The 17428-nt window shown below is 49.2% G+C and overlaps 2 protein-coding genes across 4 annotated transcripts in view; one reads left to right on the top strand and one right to left on the bottom strand.

Annotated features, from left to right (window-relative positions):
• Window positions 1–11029, bottom strand: part of CRYZL1 (crystallin zeta like 1) — a 36538-nt gene extending 25509 nt beyond the window's left edge. The window contains exons 1-4 of one of the 3 annotated variants that reach the window (XM_038766324.1): window positions 10995–11029; window positions 3161–3232; window positions 1837–1914; window positions 201–273 (exon numbers count right to left, since the gene is read on the bottom strand). In XM_038766324.1, coding sequence (XP_038622252.1) covers window positions 201–273; window positions 1837–1914; window positions 3161–3226 — 217 coding nt within the window. In that variant the 5' untranslated portion in view covers window positions 3227–3232; window positions 10995–11029. The other 2 variants (XM_038766325.1, XM_038766323.1) reach the window with 2 other exon arrangements.
• Window positions 11030–14443: 3414 nt separating this feature from the next.
• ITSN1 (intersectin 1) overlaps window positions 14444–17428 on the top strand; it is a 179014-nt gene continuing 176029 nt past the window's right edge. The window contains 1 exon segment of the mRNA XM_038766277.1: window positions 14444–14617. The gene's annotated coding sequence lies outside the window, so the exon portion shown is untranslated.

Here is a 17428-nt window from a genome sequence, read left to right as displayed (position 1 = left end):
GAGCTGCGCCTGCTAGCCAACTGGTGAACATTCCATCTTTTTTCTAAATTGCAGTTTTAATAGTTTGCAGTCGTATTGCCAGGGTCCAAAAAAACCCAAACAACTTCTCATTCAATTACTTTCAAACAGTATTTTGATGGGATTTGATTAGTATAGTTTAATTTTTTTCCTCAGTTGACCTGGTATTTTTTAAGACTTACCTTCCAAAACTCTTCCTGCAATTTCTCTCCCAACAGGGAAAATATCCTCCTCCGGTTTTATTTCTGACAAAAGCTAAATCATAAAAATGGTTTATGAATACATTTTAACTCAGTGTAGGAAACAGCAGAAATCATAATTTAAAGATATCCTCGAGGAACCATATTTATTGCACCATGTCTGATGCACCAGGTATTAAGATGCAAAATTAAATATCCTCGAGGAACCATATTTATTGCACCATGTCCGATGCACCAGATATTACGATGCAAAATTAAGCGCTTAGTTCATTGCTCTGCACACAGTAAGCGCTCAATATGACTGAATGAATGAAATAGCTTGGAGTCCAATGTGTCCTACTGAGCAGTATGTAAAACAGCGCTTAGAACAGTGCTTTGCACATAGTAAGCGCTTAACAAATGCCATAAAAAAAACCAACCTGATGTGGTGTATTGACATAAAACACCCCACAGCCCATCAAAGTTTTGAAATGAAAAAGAATTTTTTATCTAATTACAGTGGCCCCAGTTGATAATGCAATAAATAAAAATAATAGAGACATCTCTCCCTGTGACGCACTTTAACAGCAGGAAGCACCGTCAAACTTGAGATTTATGAAACCTCCACAAGAAGGAAAGAACCAGGTAATTTCAAACATTTTGATCTTTTTTTAAATAAATTAGTAGTCATTTCTAAGTGCCCTATGTCCTTTTTAAATTAAATACCTCGACCTCCCGTTAGAAAATTCAAAGAACTAGACTTTTCAAATAGCTGGGGTCTCAGTTTTTACCATAGCGTCAAATTTCAGTGGTCACCAGTCCTCTGTGGCCAAGAATTAAACTGGGAGAGGAGTGGGAACAGGAGAAGGGAGAGGAAAGAAATGTCAGAAAGGGGGAGAAGAAGGATGTGGGGCAGAAAAGAAGCAGCGTGGCTCAGTGGAAAGAGCCCGGGCTTGGGAGTCAGAGGTCATGGGTTCAAATCCTGGCTCCGCCAATTGTCAGCTGTGTGACTTTGGGCAAGTCACTCAACTTCTCTGTGCCTCAGTTCCTTCATCTGTAAAATGGGGATTAAGACTGTGAGCCCCTCATGGGCCAACCTGATCACGTTGTATCCCCCCTCAGCACTTAGAACAGTGCTTGGCACATAGTAAGCACTCAACAAATACCATCATTATTATTACAAGAGTGCAGACTTTATATGTAGCCGCTCGTGAATCTGGAATCCAGCATAGATGTTATTTTTTTGGCAAAAAATTCTGGGAATTCAAATGCCAGTTTGCCCCTATAGTTTATATTAATAATGATAATAGTGATGGCATTTGTTAAGTGCTTACTATGTGCAAAGCACTGTTCTAAGCGCTGGGGGGGGGGGATAAAAGGTGATTAGGTTGTCCCCTGTGGGGCTCAGAGTCTTCACCCTCATTTTACAGATGAGGGAACTGAGGCTCAGAGAAGTGACGTGACTTGCCCAAAGTCACCCAGCTGACAAGTGGCGGAGCCAGAATTAGAACCCACGACCTCTGACTCCCAAGCCCGGGCTCTTTCCACTGAGCCACACCAGTTCTCTATATTAGTGTACTAAACACAGTTGTGAAAGAAATACGGTTTATTTTCCTTATCATTAAAGTTCCTCAAATACCTTTGCATTTATCCAGCTTAGAGCACAGGCTTTAACTTGAAGGGTCACATAATTGTCACTTGCCACAGGAACATTTTTCTGGAAGAAAAAGAAATGAAATGATTTCTGCTAGTAAGTTGGGCCAAACAGGCCTTTCGGAACATGAAATGCCTTAAAAAGTGTTTCCTTTCTAACGTAAAAAAAATACATATTTTAACTACCAGCCAAAACTGGAAACTGGAAAGCATAGACATTATTTTTTTTGGCACATACCAACAATGAAAATATTCTCATCTTACTAAATCTCCAAAATGACACTTTGGGGAAAGTTATATGGTGTTCTTGTCCTAATCTAATAGCTTCTTCGATGTTTAATATAAGCGTTTACACACTTGCACAGACAATAAGTATTTTGAATTAAGCCTTTTAGGGTTATCTGCATACTCCTTCCCCATCCACCCTCTTGGATGGCATAGCTATTTGATCCTCAGACCCAAAATGATTAGAGTTAAAACTTCCTAGGTTTGGTATTTATATTTAAAAAAAAAAATCACACTGTATTAAAAAAAAAAATCAAAAAAGCAAAAACACCACATGCTCAAAAATACTCACCAAAAAACCGAGGGAAGACTTGCACACCTGCCCTTGATTACAGTGATGATGATAGTAATAATAATAATGGTTTTTATTAAATGCTTACAATGTACCAAGCACAGTACGAAGTGTTGGGGGTAAGTACAAATGAATCACTTTTAAAAATTACTTGTCAGTTATTTTCTATTGACTATTTTCTCAGTCAAGATAATTTAAATAAATTTCACAAGAAATTATCTCATAAATCCAACCATTGGCAAAAACCAGCTTCTTGAACTTTCCCATGAATCTTAAAGAGATTAAATCCAGAGACCAACATACTATATTTACACTTTCAATAGGAAAGCAAAGAGCTTGTGCCCTATACTAACATAAAGAAATACTTTAAGCGAAGAGGTGGGTTTAAAGAAAACTTGGAAGTGTAGGGGAACATCTCTACCACATCTATTGTACTCTCCCAAGCACTTAGTACAGTGCTCTGCATAGAGTAAGTGCTCAATAAGTACTAATGACTGACGTTAGGGACAGAGTTTAAGAACTATAAAAGTATTTAAAGTATATAAAATGTATTTTCCAAAATTATTTGAAGAATCCATTAGAATTACATTTCCATTCAACTGAATGGAGAACTCCCGTAGAACCAGAAAATAAACCCAGAAGAGACACTTTACCAAATCATTCAATACAGTATTGGGTCTCCTGATTGTAAAAATAAGTCCCTTTAACTTTTTGTGGGAAAAAACCGACTCACCCGTTCTTGATACACAAATTTCACTTCATCTTCTGATGCACCTTGCTGGACATATAAGCCTTTCATAGTGACCTGAAAGCATATGCGTATGAAAAAAAAAAGGTAAAATGTGATTGTCACCTGACAATTTCCTCCTAGAATCATTCAGAAAAAAAAGATTTTAAATTGGTGCTACGAGGAACGTAAGGGCCACTAGCGAGCAGATTCCGGGCCGGCAGATAGATTTAAAATATATTTTAATCATTCCCTTTGCTCAGTTCAGGTCTCCCCTCTCCTCAGAAAACTTCAGTGGCTTTGTGTATATATGTATATATATGTACATATGTATATATGTTTGTACATATTTATTACTCTATTTATTTATTTTACTTGTACATATCTATTCTATTTATTTTATTTTGTTAGTATGTTTGGTTTTGTTCTCTGTCTCCCCCTTTTAGACTGGGAGCCCACTGTTCGGTAGGGACTGTATATGTTGCCAACTTGTACTTCCCAAGCGCTTAGTCCAGTGCTCTGCACAAAGTAAGTGCTCAATAAATACGATTGATTGATTGATTTAGAGAAATCACCTTGCCTCGCTCCTACTTTTCTGATCTACTACACCCAACCCGAACACTTCACTCTTCTAACACCAACCTACTTACTGTACCTTGATCTCATCTCATCTCTCTCTCTCTCTCACCTTGAGAAGCGGCGTGGCTCAGTGGAAAGAGCCCGGGCTTTGGAGTCAGAGGTCAGGGGTTCAAATCCCGGCTCTGCCAACTGTCAGCTGTGTGACTTTGGGCAAGTCACTTCACTGGGCCTCAGTTCCCTCATCTGTACAATGGGGATGAAGACTGTGAGCCCCATGTGGGACAACCTGATCACCTTGTAACCTCCCCAGCGCTTAGAACAGTGCTTTGCACATAGTAGGCGCTTAATAAATGCTATTATTATCATTATTATTATTATCTTTCTCACCACTGACCCCTCGCCCATGTCCTCCGACCTGATACTCCATATCAGACAGACCCCCACCCCGCCACACCTTCAAAGACCTCCTAAAATCTGATCTTGCTAAGCCCCCCCTCCCCTAACGAAGCCCTCCTTTCTCCATTAACACCTGGGTTTGTACGCTTTCACCACTTCAAAATTCACCCTTCCCCCAGCTCCTCAACCATTAGGCACACACCCTTCTGTATTTATTTTAATTTCTATCTGGTCTGTAAATTCCTCCTGGGCAGGGTTCACGTCTACCTATTCTACTGAATTGAACTCTCTTTATTTCACTTGTACATATTTACTCTTCTATTTATTTTGTTAATGATGTGCATCTAGATTTATTTCTATTTATTCTGATGACACCTGTCCACATGTTTTGTTTTCTGTCTCCCCCTTCTAGACTGTGAGCCTGCTGTTGGGTAGGGACCGTCTCTATATGTTGCCAACTTGTACTTCCCAAGCGCTTAGTACAGTGCTCTGCACACCGTAAGCGTTCAATACGACTGAATGAACTCTCCCTGAAACGCTCAGTACAGTGCTCTACTCACAGAAAGCACTTATTAAATACCATCGATTAATGCACTTGTAGATTATTTGATGATTTTTTTTTTACAGGACCATACACCTAACATTTTCAAGGAAATCGAGATTAGCAACATGAAAACACTTATTGTGAGACTAAAACCAATACTCAATCGATTTAAAGAGTCTAAGATATGAAGATGTGGGCTTTGCTAAGAGGACACTTTGCTGGACAATTTTGATTCCCTTCTCTGGTACACAGAGGCAGATCACAGACAACGGAGAAGCGAAAGATATTTACCTAGTCTTCTGATTTCACATCACCCACCCTCTTCATTGATAAGGTGAGAAATCAATCAACGATTGGTATTTATTGAGCATTTACTGTGTGCAGAGAACTGTACTAAGGGGTTGGGAGAGTATATGATAATGGCATTTATTAAGCACACTATGTGCAGAGCAGTGTTCTAAGCACTGGGGAGGTTACACCTGTATATATGTATGTACATATTTATTACTCTATTTTATTTGTACATATTTATTCTATTAATTTTATTTTGTTAATGTGTTTTGTTCTCTGTCTCCCCCTTCTAGACTGTAAGCCCACTGTTGGGTAGGGACCGTCTCTATATGTTGCCAACTTGGACTTCCCAAGCGCTTTAGTACAGTGCTCTGCACCCAGTAAGCGCTCAATAAATACGATTGAATGAATGAATACAAGGTGATCAGGTTGTCCCTTGGGGGGCTCACAGTCTTCATCCCCATTTTAAAGGTGGGGTAACTGAGGCCCAGAGAAGTGAAGTGACTTGCCCAAAGTCACACAGCTGACAATTGGCGGAGCCGAGGTTTGAACCCATGACCTCTGACTCCAAAGCCCGGGCTCTTTCCACTGAGCCCCGCTGCTTCTAATGTATATGACACTACGGAGTTGGAAGACACATTCCCTGCCTACGAGAAGCTTCCTGCTTCTCCTAGACTGTGAGCCCACCGTTGGGTAGGGACCGTCTCTATATGTTGCCAACTTGGACTTCCCAAGCGCTTAGTACAGTGCTCTGCACACAGTAAGCGCTCAGTAAATACGATTGATTGATTGCTTAGAGGAAGAATGATGTTGGCCATACTCTTGTCGTATTTAAGTGCTCACCATGTGCCAAGCACTCTTTTATGCTTATGAGAAGCAGCTCGGCTCCGTGGAAAGAGCCCGGGCTTTGGAGTCATGAGGTCATGAGTTCAAATCCCAACTCCGCCACTTGACAGCTGTGTGACTTTGGGCAAGTCACTTAACTTCTCTGGGCCTCAGTCATCTCATCTGTAAAATGGGGATTAAGTCTGTGAGCCCCACGTGGGACAACTTGATTACCTTGTATCTACCTCAGCGCTTAGAACAGTGCTTTGCACATAGTAAGCGCTTAATAAATGCCATCATTATTATTATTATTTTAGGCACTGTAGATGTAAGACCATCAGGTCCTATGTGGGGCTCACAGTATAAATAGGAGGGAGAGCAGGCATAGAGAAATGAAAGTGACTTGCCCATGGCCACACAGCAGACAAATGGGTGAGTTGGGCTTAGAACCCAGATCCTCCGACTCCCAAGTCTGGGCTCTTTCCCCTGCTTCTTGTGAAATGGGATGACTGGAGGATAGCCTGAAAAGGGTAATCATAACGATGGCATTTGTTAAGCGCTTACAACATGCCAAGCACTGATCTAAGCGCTGGGGGGGATACCGAGTAATCAGGTTGTCCCACTTGGGGCTCCCAGTCTTAATCCCCATTTTCCAGATGAGGTCACTGAGGCCCAGAGAAGTGAAGCGACTTGCCCAGAGTCACACAGCCGACAAGTGGAGGAGCCGGCATCAGAACCCACCATCTCTCACTGCCAAGCCCGGGCTCTTTCCGCTGAGCTACGCTGGGAAGTCATCAGGGATTCAGTGTCAACCTCAAGAATCCAGCGGGGCTTACAAGGACCACGGTTTTATGACCAGTTTCTAGACAAAACTGACTAAAGGAATCCACGACAGGCCTGTCAAATCTGCGGGCCCGGCAGCTAGGAAATCCGCTGACTTAAAGATGGCTTGGGCTAAGACGCAGGGCACTTGAACCACTTCTAAATTTCCACCGTTGTTCCGATTGACGTCACTTCTGCTTTGACTTTACGGCCCTAGCTTTGGGGCCTTAGACGGTGGGGTGCAGGGAAGGAGTTTCAAAAGTCGTGATGGAGGGGGGAGAAAAAGGCTTCTCCCATTCAAGAGGGCAGGCGGATAGGGGAGTGGGCCCTACTGAGAGCTCACCTCCTCCAGGAGGCCTTCCCAGACTGAGCCCCTTCCTTCCTCTCCCCCTCGTCCCCCTCTCCATCCCCCCCCATCTTAACTCCTTCCCTTCCCCACAGCACTTGTATATATGTATATATATTTGTACATATTTATTACTCTATTTTACTTGTACATATCTATTCTATTTATTTTATTTTGTTAGTATGTTTGGTTTTGTCTCCCCCTTTTAGACTGTGAGCCCACTGTTGGGTAGGGACTGTCTCTACATGTTGCCAATTTGGACTTCCCAAGCGCTTAGTACAGTGCTCTGCACACAGTAAGCGCTCAATAAATACGATTGATGATGATGATGATGATGAGTGGGAAAGGTTGGGGGTTACCTGACCCCCAGGCAGAGTAACCAGGGAGAGCCAACACGAATGTTTCACTTCCTATGACATAAAAAAAGTCAGCTACCCTATTGTGGAACCTCTCTATAAATATATACTCTATAAATATATATAAGTATATATTCGTATACTATAAATATACGAATGCAGCTATATTACTCATCTGTAAATGATTCAGATAGACAGTTCCGGGCAATTTGGGTAAAAATAGTGTATCCAACTTTGGTTCTGGATCTAACTATGTTTATAGTGGAAAAATTGGATCTGACTTTCGAAGGCAGAATTTTCAGGAACCAAATGGATCTGAGGGCTTCGGATCCATGTTGCCAACTTGTACTTCCCAAGCACTTAGTACAGTAAGAGCTCAATAAATACGATTGAATGTTGTGGGAGTTTTAGTCCACATCTGCAAGGAGGCAAGGGACACACCTATGTTATCTCGTTCTTTTAGTCCACAATTCTTTAAAAAAAGAAAAGGTTAAAACAAAAAATCAGAGGTAACTTGAGTAAGTCCCAAATGTCCCAAACACTGCGATCCAAGTCTGTGTGCCTGACACATAGTTAGTGCTTATCAAATACATGTAATCCGGTTGGACACAGTCCCTGTCCTGTAGTGGGGGGGGGGGTGTCTCACAATCTTAATCCCCATTTTACAGAGGAGGGAACTGAGGCCCAGAGAAGTGAAGTGACTTGCCCAAGTTCACACAGCAGGTACTGGAGGAGACGGGATGAGAAACCATGTTCTCCGACTCCCAAGTCCGTGCTCTTACCATTATTATTATTAGTAGTACTGTATTAGTTAAGTGCTTACGATGTGCCAGGCACTGCACTAAGCGCTGGGGTGGATACAAGAAAATCGGGGTAGACAGTCCCTGTCCCACCTGGGGCTCACGGTCTCCACCCCCATTTTTCAGATGAGGGAACTGAGGCCCAGAGAAGTGAAGTGACTTGCCCAAGGTCACCCAGCAGACAAGCGGCGGAGCCAGGATTTGAACCCACGTTCTCTGACTCCCAAGCCTGGGCTCTTTCCACTGAGCCACGCTGCTTCTCAGTACAGTGCCTGGCGCAGCGTGGCTCAGTGGAAAGAGCCCGGGCTTTGGAGTCAGAGGTCATGGGTTCAAATCCCGGCTCCGCCACTTATCAGCTGTGTGACTTTGGGCAAGTCACTTCACTTCTCTGGGCCTCAGTAATGCAGTAATCCCATCGGGAGAGGATGAGAGACTGAACCAGCAGGGTAGCGGTTTGGATGGAGAGGAAAGGGCGGATCGTGGCGATGTTGCAGAGGTGAGACCGGCAGGATTTGGTGACGGACTGGAAGTGAGGGGTGAACGGGAGAGCGGAGTCGAGGACGACACCAAGGTTGCGGGCTTGTGAGACGGGAAGGATGGTAGTGCCGTCAACAGTGATGGGAAAAGTCAGGGAGAGGGCAGGGTTTGGGAGGGAAGATAAGGAGTTCAGTCTTGGACATGTTGAGTTTTAGATGGCGGGCGGACATCCAGATGGAGATGTCCTGAAGGCAGGAGGAGACCCGAGCCTGAAGGGAGGGAGAGAGGGCAGGGGCACAGATGGAGATTTGGGGGTCATCAGCGTAGAGATGATAGTTGAAGCCGTGGGAGCGAATGAGGTCACCGAGGGAGTGAGTGTAGATAGAGAACAGAAGGGGACCGAGAACTGACCCTTGAGGAACCCCAAAAGTAAGGGGATGGGAGGCGGAGGAGGAGCCCGCAAAAGAGACTGAGAATGAAGACTGTAAGCCCCATGTGGGACACCCTGATTACCTTGTATCTAGCTCAGAGCTTAGAACGGTGCTTTGCACATAGTAAGCGCTTAACAAATGCCAACGTTATTATTATTAATAATAATAATGATGGTATTTGTTAAGCGCTTACTATGTGCAAAGCACCGTTCTAAGCGCTTGGGGGGGATACAAAGGGATCAGGTTGTCCCACGTGGGGCTCACAGTCTTAATCCCCATTTTACAGATGAGGGAACTGAGGCTCAGAGAAGTTAAGTGACTTGCCCAAGGTCACACGGCAGACATGTGGCGGAGCCAGGATTAACAAATACGACAATCATTCAGCACTTAGAACAGCGCTTTGCACATAGTAAGTGCTTAACAAATACCATCATTATTATTAACAAATACGACGATCATGATTATTCAGCGCCTAGAAAAGTGCTTTGCACATAATAGGCACTTAATATCATTATTATTAACAAATATGACAATCATGATTATTCAGAGCTTAGAACAGTGCTTGGCACGTAATAAGCGCTTAACAAACACCATCATTATGACTAACAGATAGAACAATCATGATTATTCAGCGCTTAGAACAGTGCTTGGCACATAGTAAGCGCTTAGAGCAATGCTTTGCACATAATAAGCACTTCACATCATCATTATTACTAACAAATAGGACAATCATGATTATTCAATGCTTAGAACAGTGCTTTGCACATAATAAGGGCTTAAACACCATCATGACTAACAAATACGACAATCATGATTATTCAGCACTTGGAACAGTGCTTTGCGCATAGTAAGCGCTTAACAAATACCATTATTATTATTAGTATTAACAAATACGACAGTCATGATTATTCCGCGCTTAGAACAGTGTTGGGCACATAACAAGCGCTTAACAAACACAATCATTATGACTAACAAATAGGACAATCATGATTATTCAGTGCTTAGAACAGTGCTTGGCACATAGTAAGTGCTTAGAGCAATGCTTTGCACATAATAAGCGCTTAACAAACACCATCATTACTAACAAATAGGACAATCATGATTATTCAGTGCTTAGAACCGTGCTTGGTGCATAGTAAGCGCTTAGAGCAATGCTTTGCACATAAGTGCTTAACACCATCATTACTAACAAATACGACAATCATGATTATTTAGCGCTTAGAACATTGCTTGGCACATAGTAAGCGCTTAGAACAGTGCTTTGCACATAAGCGCTTATAACAAACACCATCATTACTAACAAACAGGACAATCATGATTATTCAGCGCTTAGAACAGTGCTTGGCACATAGTAAGCGCTTAGAATAGTGTTTTGCACATAATAAGCACTTAAACACCATCATTACTAACAAATAGGGCAATCATGATTATTCAGCGCTTAGAACAGTGCTTTGCGCATAGGAAGCGCTTAACAAACACCATCACGACTAACAAATAGGACTATCATGATTATTCAGCGTTTAGAACAGTGCTTGGCACATAGTAAGCAATGCTTTGCACTGAATAAGCGCTTAACAAACACCATCATTATGACTAACAAATAGGGCAATCATGATTATTCAACGCTTAGAACAGTGCCTGGCACATAGTAAGCGCTTAGAGCAATGCTTTGCGCAGAATAAAGGCTTAACAAACACCATCATTACTAACAAGTAGGACAATCATGATTATTCAACGCTTAGAACAGTGTTGGCACATAGTAAGCGCTTGCAGCAATGCTTGGCACATAATAAGCGCTTAACTAACACCATCATTACTAACAAGTAGGACAATCATGATTATTAAGCGCTTAGAACAGTGCTTTGCACATAACTGTTTATCAAATATCATTATTATTATTATTACTATTATTATAGTCATCTGAGGCGACCCTTACAGGCTGCATCGTCCCTGGTCCCCACTGAGCCGCCTACCGTTGAACGGTTCCAACGCTCTTCTTCTTCTTCTCCTCTTCCTCTACCTCCTCCCCCTCCCCCTCCCATTGGCTGCGCCGCCCCAGGCCCTGCTCTCATTGGCTGCGCCGCCACAGGCCCTGCTCCCATTGGCTGCGCCGCCCCAGGCCCTGCTCCCATTGGCTGCGCCGCCCCAGGCCCTGCTCCCATTGGCTGCGCCGCCCCAGCCTCTGCTCCCATTGGCTGCGCCGCTCCAGGCGCTGCTCCCATTGGCTGCGCCGCCCCGGCGCTGCTCCCATTGGCTGCGCCGCCCCTGGCCCTGCTCCCATTGGCTGCGCCTCCCTAGCCCCTGCTCCCATTGGCTGCGCCGCCCCAGGCCCTGCTCCCATTGGCTACACCGCCCCAGGCGCTGCTCCCATTGGCTGCGCCGCCCCAGCCCCTGCTCCTATTGGCTGCGCCGTCCAGGCCCTCCTCCCATTGGCTGCGCCGCCCCGGGCCCTGCTCCCATTGGCTGCGCCACCCCAGGCGCTGCTCCCATTGGCTGCGCCGCCCCCCGCCGGAAACGCGGCGCCGCGAGGGGCTAGGCCAGGGATCAATCAATCAATCAATCAATCGATCGTATTTATTGAGCACTTACTGTGTGCAGAGCACTGTACTAAGCGCTTAGGAAGTACAAGTCGGCAACACATAGAGACAGTCCCTACCCAACAGCGGGCTCACAGTCTAGAAGGGGGAGACAGAGAACAAAACCAAACATACTAACAAAATAAAATAAATAGAATAAATAGGTACGAGTAAGATAAATAAATAAATAGAGTAATAAATATGTCCAAACATATATACATATATTCAGGTGCTGTGGGGAAGGGAAGGAGGTAAGATGGGAGGGATGGAGAGGGGGACGAGGGGGAGAGGGGGAGGAAGGACTACAGCTCCCGGCATGCCCTGCCCCGCCCTCCATGGATTCATTCATTCATTCTTTCAACCGTATTTATTGAGCGCTTACTGTGTGCAGAGCGCTGGACTAAGCGCTTAGGTAGTACAAGTTGGCAACATAGAGAGACGGTCCCTACCCAACAGCTTAGAACAGTGCTTTGCACATAGTAAGCGCTTAATAAATGCCATTAAAAAAACCCCAGCGGGCTCACAATCTAGAAGGGGGAGACAGACAATAAAACAAAACATATTAATCAAATAAAATAAATAGAATGAATATGTACAAATAAAATAGAGTAATAAATACGTACAAACATATATACATGTGCTGTGGGGAGGGGAAGCAGCGTGGCTCAGTGGAAAGAGCCCGGGCTTTGGAGTCAGAGGTCATGGGTTCAAATCCCCGCTCCGCCAATTGTCAGCTGTGTGACTTTGGGCAAGTCACTTCACTTCTCTAGGCCTCAGTGACCTCATCTGTACAATGGGGATGAAGACTGTGAGCCCCATGTGGGACAATCTGATCACCTTGTAACTACTTCTCCAGCGCTTAGAACAGTGCTTTGCACATAGTAAGAGCTTAATAAATGCCATTATTATTATGATTATTATTATAAGGAGGTAAGACGGGGGGCTGGGGAGGGGGAGGAGGGAGAGAGGAAGGGGGGCTCAGTGTGGGAAGGCCTCCTGGAGGAGGTGAGCTCTCAGTAGGGCTTTGAGGGGAGATGGCAGAACTCGCTCCCCTCCCTTTCTGGCCTTCCCTTGCGGGGCCTTTTCTAATGATGGCATTTATTAAGCGCTTACTGTGTGCAAAGCACTGTTCTCAGCACTGGGGAGGTTACGAGGTGATCGGGTTGTCCCACAGGGGGCTCACAGTCTTAATCCCCATTTTACAGATGGGGTAACTGAGGCCCAGAGAAGTGAAGTGACTTGCCCAAAGTCACACAGCTGACAACTGGCAGAGCCGGGATTTGAACCCATGACCTCTGACTCCAAAGCCCGGGCTCTTTCCCCTGAGCCACGCTGCTTCTCTGCTTCTCTTGCACTTTTCTAAAGTGTAAAAAGAGACAGGAAAAACTGGGAGCTCAGGCGGCAAAGGGGGGCCGGGGATGGGACGGAACTTCGTCCTCCGCGTGTTTCTTTCCTTTCTTATAGAGAAGAAGCAGCGTGGGAAAGAGCCCGGGCTTTGGAGTCGGAGGTCATGGGTTCAAATCCCTCCAATGCCACTTGTCAGCTGTATGACTTTGGGCAAGTCACTTCACTTCTCTGGGCCTCAGTTCCCTCATCTGGAAAATGGGGATGAAGACTGTGAGCCCCACGTGGGACAACCTCATCACCTTGTATCCCCCCAGCGCTTAGAACAGTGCTTTGCACCTAGTAAGCGCTTAATAAATGCCATCGTTGTTATTATTATTTCCTAGCGCCTAGCACAGCGGTTCGCACCCCGACAGCCAAACGCTTGGCGCGTTTAACGAACGATATTAAACTGGGACTAAAGGACGGGCGCCGCGCGACGGCCGGGGCGACACCAGCCATCCAATCAACGTCGGGCCCTCCGCCTCTAAGCCCCGCCCCCTTCGCCGCCCGGCATCCTATTGGCCCGGGCCGCTGTCATCGTCCCCGGCCCGGGTCCCCATTGGTCCGGCCGGCTGTCATCGTCCCCGGCCCCGCGGTGGGCGGGGCGTCGGGTGCAGTCCCTCCTTTTGATTGGCGGAACGGCCCTCCCGCCCGGCTCCCCATTGGTCCGGCAGGCTGTCATCGTCCCCGGCCCCGCGGTGGGCGGGGCTTCGGGGCGCCGTCCCTCCTTTTGATTGGCGGAGCGGCCCTCCCGCCCGGCTCCCCATTGGTCCAGCCGGCTGTCATCGGACCCGGCCCGGCGGTGGGCGGGGCGTCGGGTGCAGTCCCGCCTTTTGATTGGCGGAGCGGCCCTCCCGCCCAGCTGTCATCGTCCCCGGCCCCGCGGTGGGCGGGGCTTCGGGGCGCAGTCCTTCCTTTTGGTTGGCGGAGAGGCCCTCCCGCCCGGCTCCCCATTGGTCCAGCCGGCTGTCATCGTCCCCCCGGTGGGCGGGGGCTTCGGGGCACGGTCCTTCCTTTTGATTGGCGGAGCGGCCCTCCCGCCCGGCTCCCCATTGGTCCAGCCGGCTGTCATCGTCTCCCTGGTGGGCGGGGCTCCGTGGCGCGGTCCCTCCTTTTGATTGGCGGAGCGGCCCTCCCCGATGGGGGGAGGATGAGGCGGGCGGGGTCGGGGACGCCGTCCCTCCTTTTGATTGGCGGAGCAGCCCTCCCGCCCGGCTCCCCATTGGTCCAGGCGGCTGTCATCGCCCCCGGCCCCGCGGGGGGCGGGGCTTCGTGGCGCGGTCCCTCGTTTTGATTGGCGGAGCCGCCCTCCCGGCCGGGCGAGGATGAGGCGGGCGGGGACGGGGGCGCCCAGGCGGCCGGGCCCTCGGCAACCAGCAAGACGACGACGACGACGAGGAGGAGGCCGAGCGGGGCGGGGGGCGCCGCCGCCGCCGCCGCCGCCGCCGCCGCCGCCGCCGCCGCCGCGTAGCTTGGTCGCTCCGTAGTACGGCGGCCTGGAAGGGACAATCCCGGCGGGGAGGCGAAGCTGCAGGGGATGCTGCCCGGGGCGGCAGCGGCGGCTCCATCCCCATCTCCATCCCCATCCCCCGGCGGGGCGTCTGCCCGACACTGAGTCGGCGGCGGGAGATGAGGTAAAATGTGTGTGTGTGTGTGTGTGTGTGTGTGATCCGGGGCTGGATTTGAGGGGGACCCCCCCCCTCCCTTCGTGGGGTGTTGGGGAAGAGCCCCCCGCCGCCGCCGCCGCCTTCGCCTGAGGAACCCGCCTGGACCGTGCCTGTCTTCTCAGCCTCATTCATTCATTCATTCATCGTATTTAGTGAGCGCTTACTGTGTGCTAAGCGCTTGGGAAGGACAGATCGACCACATAACAGCGGCCCCCACCTCCCCCTCAGCCTTCCGTCAGCCTCAGTGTCCCCTCAGCATCCCCCACCTCACCCTCAGTGTCCCCCCAGTGTCCCCCCCTCAGCCTCAGTGTCCCCCATAGGGTCCCCCCCAGCGTCCCCCCCCTCACCCTCAGCCTCCCCTCAGCCTGTGTCCTCTCTCAGTGTCCCCCCCCCAGCCTCAATGTCCCCCTTAGGGTCCTCCCCCCGGCCTCAGTGTCCCCTCAGCGTCCCCCTGCCTCCCCTCAGCCTCCCCCACCTCACCCTCATTGTTCCCTCAGCCTCCCCTCACCCTCAGTGTCGTCCCCCCCCAAGCCTCAGCCTCCCCTCAGCCTCAGCGTCCCCCCCCCCATAGCCTCAGTGTCCCCCTTAGGGTCCCCCCCCCACAGCCACAGTATCCCCTCAGTGTCCCCCCTCAGCCTCAGTGTCCCCTCAGCCTCAGTGCCCCCCCCCTTAGTGTCCCCCTTAGGGTCCCCCCAAAGCCTCAGTGTCCCCCCCACAGCCTCAGTGTCCCCCTTAGGGTCACCCCCACAGCCTCAGTGTCCCCTCAGTGTCCCCCCTCAGCCTCAGTGCCCCCCCTTAGTGTCCCCCTTAGGGTTCCCCCAAAGCCTCAGTGTCCCCCCCTTAGCGTCTCCCCCTCAACCTCAGTGTCCACCCCCTCAGCCTGTGTCCCCCCTTCGGTGCCCCCCCAGGCTCAGTGTCCCCCCTCAGCCTCAGTGTCCCCCCCCAGCCTCAGTGTCCCCCCTCAGTGTCCCCCCCTCAGCCTCAGTGTCCCCCCCCAGCCTCAGTGTCCCCCCTTAGTGTCCCCCCCCTCAGCCCCAATGTCCCCCCCATCCTTAGTGCCCCCCTCCTCAGCCTCAGTGTCCCCTCAGGCTTCCCTCAGCCACAGTGTCCCCTCCTCAGCCTCAGTGTCCCCCCCCAGCCTCAGTGTCCCCCCCTCAGTGTCCCCAGCCTCAAATGTCCCCTCCCCAGCCTCAGTGCCCCCCTCCTCAGCCTCAGTGTCCCCTCAGGCTTCCCTCGGCCTCAGTGTCCTCCCCCCCAGCCACAGTGTCCCCTCCTTAGCCTCAGCGTCCACCCGCTCAGCCTGTGTCCCCCCTTCAGTGTCCCCCCTTCAGTGTCCCCCCCCCAGCCTCAGTGTCCCCCCGCCTCAGTTTCCCCCCCCCGGCCTCAGTTTCCCCCCCCAGCTTCAGTGTCCCCTGAGCGGGGCCTTGTAGCGGGCGGAGCCCATGGCGGAGATCGGCGTTGGCTGTGGGGGAGCCCTTCAGGGAGGCCGTCCAGGCCATCCAAGCCAAACCCCCAGAGGACAAAAACGGGGCGCGGGGGGGGTCCCCATTCATTCATTCATTCATTCATTCCATGGTATTTATTGATCCCGTTGTTCGGCAGGGACCGTCTCTATGTGTTGCCGAATTGTACTTTCCAAGCGCCCGGCCCCGTGTTCTGCCCCCAGTAAGCGCTCAATATAAACGAGGGAATGAACGAATTGAGCCCCTACTGGGTGCAAAGCACTGGACTAAGCGCTCGGTAAGGACAATTCGGTAACAGAGACAACCCCTACCCAACAACAGGCTTTCCTCTCCCCCCCTTCAGACTGTGAGCCCGTTGTTGGGTAGGGACCGTCTCTAAATGTTGCCCAGTTGTACTTCCCAAGCGCTTAGTACAGTTCTCTGCATACAGTGAACGCTCAGTAAATACGATTGAATGAAAGAATGAATGAATGAATTCCTCCATCTGCCCCTTTCCCTCCCCCCCTCCCCACCAGGCTCGTCCCTTGGGGGCCACACAACCCAGTCGGAGTTGTTGAGCACCGACGGTGTGCGGAGCACTGGACTAAGCGCTTGGGAAAGTACGTTAGGGCAACAGAGACAATCCCTGCCCCCAACGAGCTCACGGTCTTGTCCAGTCCCTTCTTCGGTGCCTGCAGCGGATTAGCTCCGGGGTGAGCTGTGGATTCAGTCGAAATCTGGTGGGGATGTGTGTGTGTGTTGTGTGTTTTGTGTGTGTGTGTGTGTTAGACACCGGTCTTCCTCGGTTCTTTCCACACACACCCGCTTTCATGGTGCGAGGGGAAGATAGCGAAATCCCCCCCCACCCTGTAGCTGGAGAAATAGACAACCCGTTGGAACAGGGAAGTGGCTCCTCAACCCTCCTTCCCCCCAGGAAAAGAAAACCAGAGCAGGATCATTCCCACGTCCCTTCGATCCTGTTGGCTTCTGATTAGGAGGCAACTCCTTAGATTGCGTTTCCTGTGGGCATCTTTTGTTCTGCTGCAGCCCCTCTTTTCCTTGGAGTGGAAAGACATCTTTGCTTCTGAGGATGAGCCGCCGGGAACTTCAGTCAGCGGCGGGTGTATAGGTATTTACTGTCTGAATCTGGGTCGCCTGGCGAAAGAGTTAAAGTTCACATTGAATGATACAAAAGAAATCGGATACTCAGATGCGATGCTGCCAGCATTTAGCGGAGGGTCGAAAGAGCAAAACCCAGATGTCAAGATATTTCCCCATTGTAATAATGGATATTAAAACCAATGTCTTGCTTTATATGCCTCTGTGGAAGAGCCGC

Source organism: Tachyglossus aculeatus, chromosome 24 (assembly GCF_015852505.1).
Source record: "Tachyglossus aculeatus isolate mTacAcu1 chromosome 24, mTacAcu1.pri, whole genome shotgun sequence".
NCBI lineage: Eukaryota > Metazoa > Chordata > Mammalia > Monotremata > Tachyglossidae > Tachyglossus > Tachyglossus aculeatus.
Note: the sequence above shows the minus strand (reverse complement) of the source record. Positions and strands in the feature narration are given on the sequence as shown.